Source organism: Salpingoeca rosetta, assembly GCF_000188695.1.
Source record: "Salpingoeca rosetta unplaced genomic scaffold supercont1.29, whole genome shotgun sequence".
In the NCBI taxonomy this organism is placed as follows: domain Eukaryota; class Choanoflagellata; order Craspedida; family Salpingoecidae; genus Salpingoeca; species Salpingoeca rosetta.
Genome location: NW_004754905.1, coordinates 353,528 through 356,771, shown reverse-complemented (window position 1 = coordinate 356,771; position 3,244 = coordinate 353,528). Strand labels below are relative to the sequence as shown.

General features: G+C 57.8%; 1 protein-coding gene across 1 annotated transcript; it reads right to left on the bottom strand.

Annotated features, from left to right (window-relative positions):
• Nucleotides 1-3,244, bottom strand: PTSG_09169 (uncharacterized protein). The gene is made up of 3 exons (XM_004989366.1): nucleotides 2,427-3,244; nucleotides 1,611-2,229; nucleotides 1-1,238 (listed from the first exon to the last, which is right to left on the bottom strand). The coding sequence occupies exons 1-3, from the start codon at nucleotides 3,227-3,229 to the stop codon at nucleotides 111-113; spliced, it is 2,550 nt and encodes an 849-aa protein (XP_004989423.1). The 5' UTR covers nucleotides 3,230-3,244; the 3' UTR covers nucleotides 1-110.

The following is a 3,244-nucleotide window of genomic DNA, read 5'->3' as shown; positions in this document are numbered from 1 at the left end:
CACACAGACACACACACACATACACACACAGACACAGACACACACACACACACAGACACACACAGACACACACAGACACACACACACAAACCCGGATTCTGCTGGACGATTCAAGGCGCTGGCGCTGGCGCGGGGGGTGGTGATGCGAGGTAATCGCGAAGCTCGTCCCTGTTCACCTTAACGAAGACCTTGGCGATGGGCAGAACCTGGGCCTCCTGCGACACGACAATTTCCTCGAAATTGTACGTGCCCGGTGTTGGTGTGGCTTGGAAGTTGTCGGAACTCAACACCTGCACATACCGCGCATCAAATCCATCCTTGATTGGCTCGCCAAACCATTTACACCTGCTGGCTTCGTTGTAATCCGCCTGCCTGGTGATTGGTTGCGCCAGGCCAATGCTGACAGCACACAGCAAAAGCACGTGCTCTCCGCGCGAATTTGGCGCCTCCCAGGTGCCAGGCAGCAGCCGGGTTGAGTAGCCAGCCGCGTAGCCAGCCTGCGGGGTCACGTAGATGCCGGCTCCATAGAAGCCGCGGTCAGCAGGTTTGCTGAGGTTGGCAAGCCCCTCGCTGGCCATGGCGTCAATGTTGGACACAGAGCACCCGTGCCATGCAATGAGGACGTTGACATGCTCCACGTCTTCACCAGTCTGCGCAAACTGAGCTTTGAGCTGCTCGACCATGCGTTTCTTGTCCCGGTCATAGTCAAAGGTGCGGTTGAAGTGTGGGCTGTTCGGGGATGCGCGCCGGCTCGCACATTGCGCCAGGCGCCCGTTGAATAATTGCAGCATGGTCGCTGACTTTGTCACCTCAACACGAGACAGCGACATTCCTGGTGCCATTTGCTTTTCAACCCACTCGTACAGTTGGGTATTAGGTGGCAAGGGTGCCGTGTACGTGCGGTGGGCGTTCGGGCCAGACCAGCGGAGCTGCTCATCCAGCGTGTCGTCGAGCCGCCAACTTGGATGGTGCCATTCATACCCGGGGCACTGCCACGTGGGCATGGCGGAGTCGGGTCGCTCGGGTGGCAGCATCAGCAGGTCGTACACGCGCTCAGACAGTGCCGACTGTCCTGGGTCGTGGTACGAGGACTCGACAAATTCGTTTGGCGGTTGATTGTGTATGGCGTCGAATGCATAGCCGATGGGCTTTGGCACGTGCTGCCTCAGCTGCTTTGGGCTCAGGACAATGTGATGGCTGTCAATGCCACGGGCCTCCTCCTGCAGCAGTGAGAACACCTGTCATTCGGTGATGGGGACGGAGAGAGCGGAAATGAAGTGAGCACTGGCAGAGAGGGACTGTCTGTGAAAGAAGAAGCGAAGAGGAGGGAAGTAAAGAGGGGTGGGGGAGGGGAAGGGTTTGGAAGGCAGCCGGGCTGGAAGACAGCGGGGGAGAGGTGCATTAAAGGGGCACAGCTTGGCAGAGCAAAATTTGGGTTCGGGCAGACGTGCATCATAAACAGGCACGGCTCAGACATAAGTGCACCACACACAAGCACACACACATGCACACATGCACACACACACACATGTACACATGCACACACATGCACACACATGCACACACACACACACACACACACACACACACAAACAAACAAACAAACTTACCTTTGTCAAACATGGAAGCGCGTGTGTTGTTGCCCCTTCACGTGCGCGTACCCATACGTCCACCTCCCGATCACCACGCTGGAGGCCAAAGCACTGTACGCCTCTCCACTCGCACCGAAACGCATTCCTCCAAATGTCTGGGGGCGTGCGAAACTTGCTATGCAATCGGGTCTGCACGTGTGGGAAGAACCCAGGTGGGAGTGCAAGTGCGTCGTCGGTCACTTTCAGGCGGCGCCCTCCGTACACGGCCCAGTTGTCATGGTCATCGTCATCTTCGTGCTGTCGCCACTCCTTGTCCACATCGACATCCTCTTCCACGCGGCTCGGAAGCATGAAGCGGCGCCGGCCCCGCTCATTCTGCGGCAGCTCGAAGCACAGGAGTGCGTGCTGGAGGATGCTGATGACCAATTCGGGACTTGCGATGCCTTCGAACGCTGCTGAAATGTCGCTGAAGCTGACCACGCCCCTTTTGGGCCGAAGGCCCCCACACGCCACGCCTTTGGGCTGCAATGCCTTGCCCATGACGTCATGCAAGAGCCAGTTGGGTGAAAGGAAGACCACGTCAGCGAGCGACGGGAGTTTGTAGTACCACAGCAGATCGCCACGTGCATGCAGATACCTGCATGCGTGCATACAAAAGCAACATGTTTGCGTGAGTCAGTAGTCAATAGGAGGGGGAAGTCGCACGATGATGTACGGTGTCGAAAGCATAGACAAGTTGGGGGGGGGGCAAGAAGATGCAACGTTGTTGAAACAACAACAACAACATGATGCGTAACACGACTGCGTGCGGGCAGGGATGCGTGGAACACGTACCGCAACGTGAGATGAAAGATGTTTTCGGGAAGGGCGGCGGTGACGGCAAACTCGTGTTCGCTGCTCTTGTGGACGCGCTCGAGCAGGTCACCCACTTTCCACAGGGGGCACTCCAGTTGTGCGGTCTTCAGAATGGCGGCGACCTCTGACACCACTTTTGGCACCTCAAGCTGACGGTCCTTCAGCCAGCGCCAGTGACGCACAAGCTCAAGGCGGAGGGCGTTGAAGTTTCGCCCCTTGTCGAGGAAGCACGTGAAGCGAATGAGGGTGCTGTGGATGTCGATGATATGGCCAAACGTGTCCTGTAGGTCTGCCATCATGGCTTTACCCCACGTGGGATGCCCGTCGGCGTCCACCAGATTGTTCTTGTACGCGAGGTCCTTCTTCGTGCCAACAATGATCACGCGTGGCTTCACCTCCGTCATTGGGGCTGCGCCAATGGAGTTGGCAGCGGCAGCCATCCCTTGTTGCAGGCGCGTGCAGATGAACTGCAGCCAGTAGTTGGCGCGCTCCTTCACGTGCTGCTCGCGTTGCGAGAGGTCCACGCAGACAACAAAGGCGGCAAGCCTGTCCGACATCATCAGCGTGTGGATCACGTGATAGGCCAGCTGCCCGCCAAAATCATACACGCGAAGGGATGCCACCTCATCAGCTTCACCGCTGCCCCTGTCCCTGATGACCATATCGCACACCTTGATCCCTGGTGTACGCTCCTCGGCGCGGTCTGGCTCGTTGGCAGGCTGCATCACGTGGTAGATGAGATGCTGGATGTACCCGGTTTTGCCCGGCAGTGACCTGATCATCGTTGTCTTGCCGAT

What these genes read in the sequence shown, in the direction of transcription:
- PTSG_09169 (XM_004989366.1), bottom strand. Translation starts at nt 3,229, where the DNA reads ATGATCAGGTCACTGCCGGGCAAAACCGGGTACATCCAGCATCTCATC. An exon ending in ATCTTTCATCTCACGTTGCG is followed by an intron (nt 2,230 to 2,426) that starts GTACGTGTTCCA and finishes GCACGCATGCAG; the next exon opens with GTATCTGCATGCACGTGGCG. An exon ending in CGCTTCCATGTTTGACAAAG is followed by an intron (nt 1,239 to 1,610) that starts GTAAGTTTGTTT and finishes ACCGAATGACAG; the next exon opens with GTGTTCTCACTGCTGCAGGA.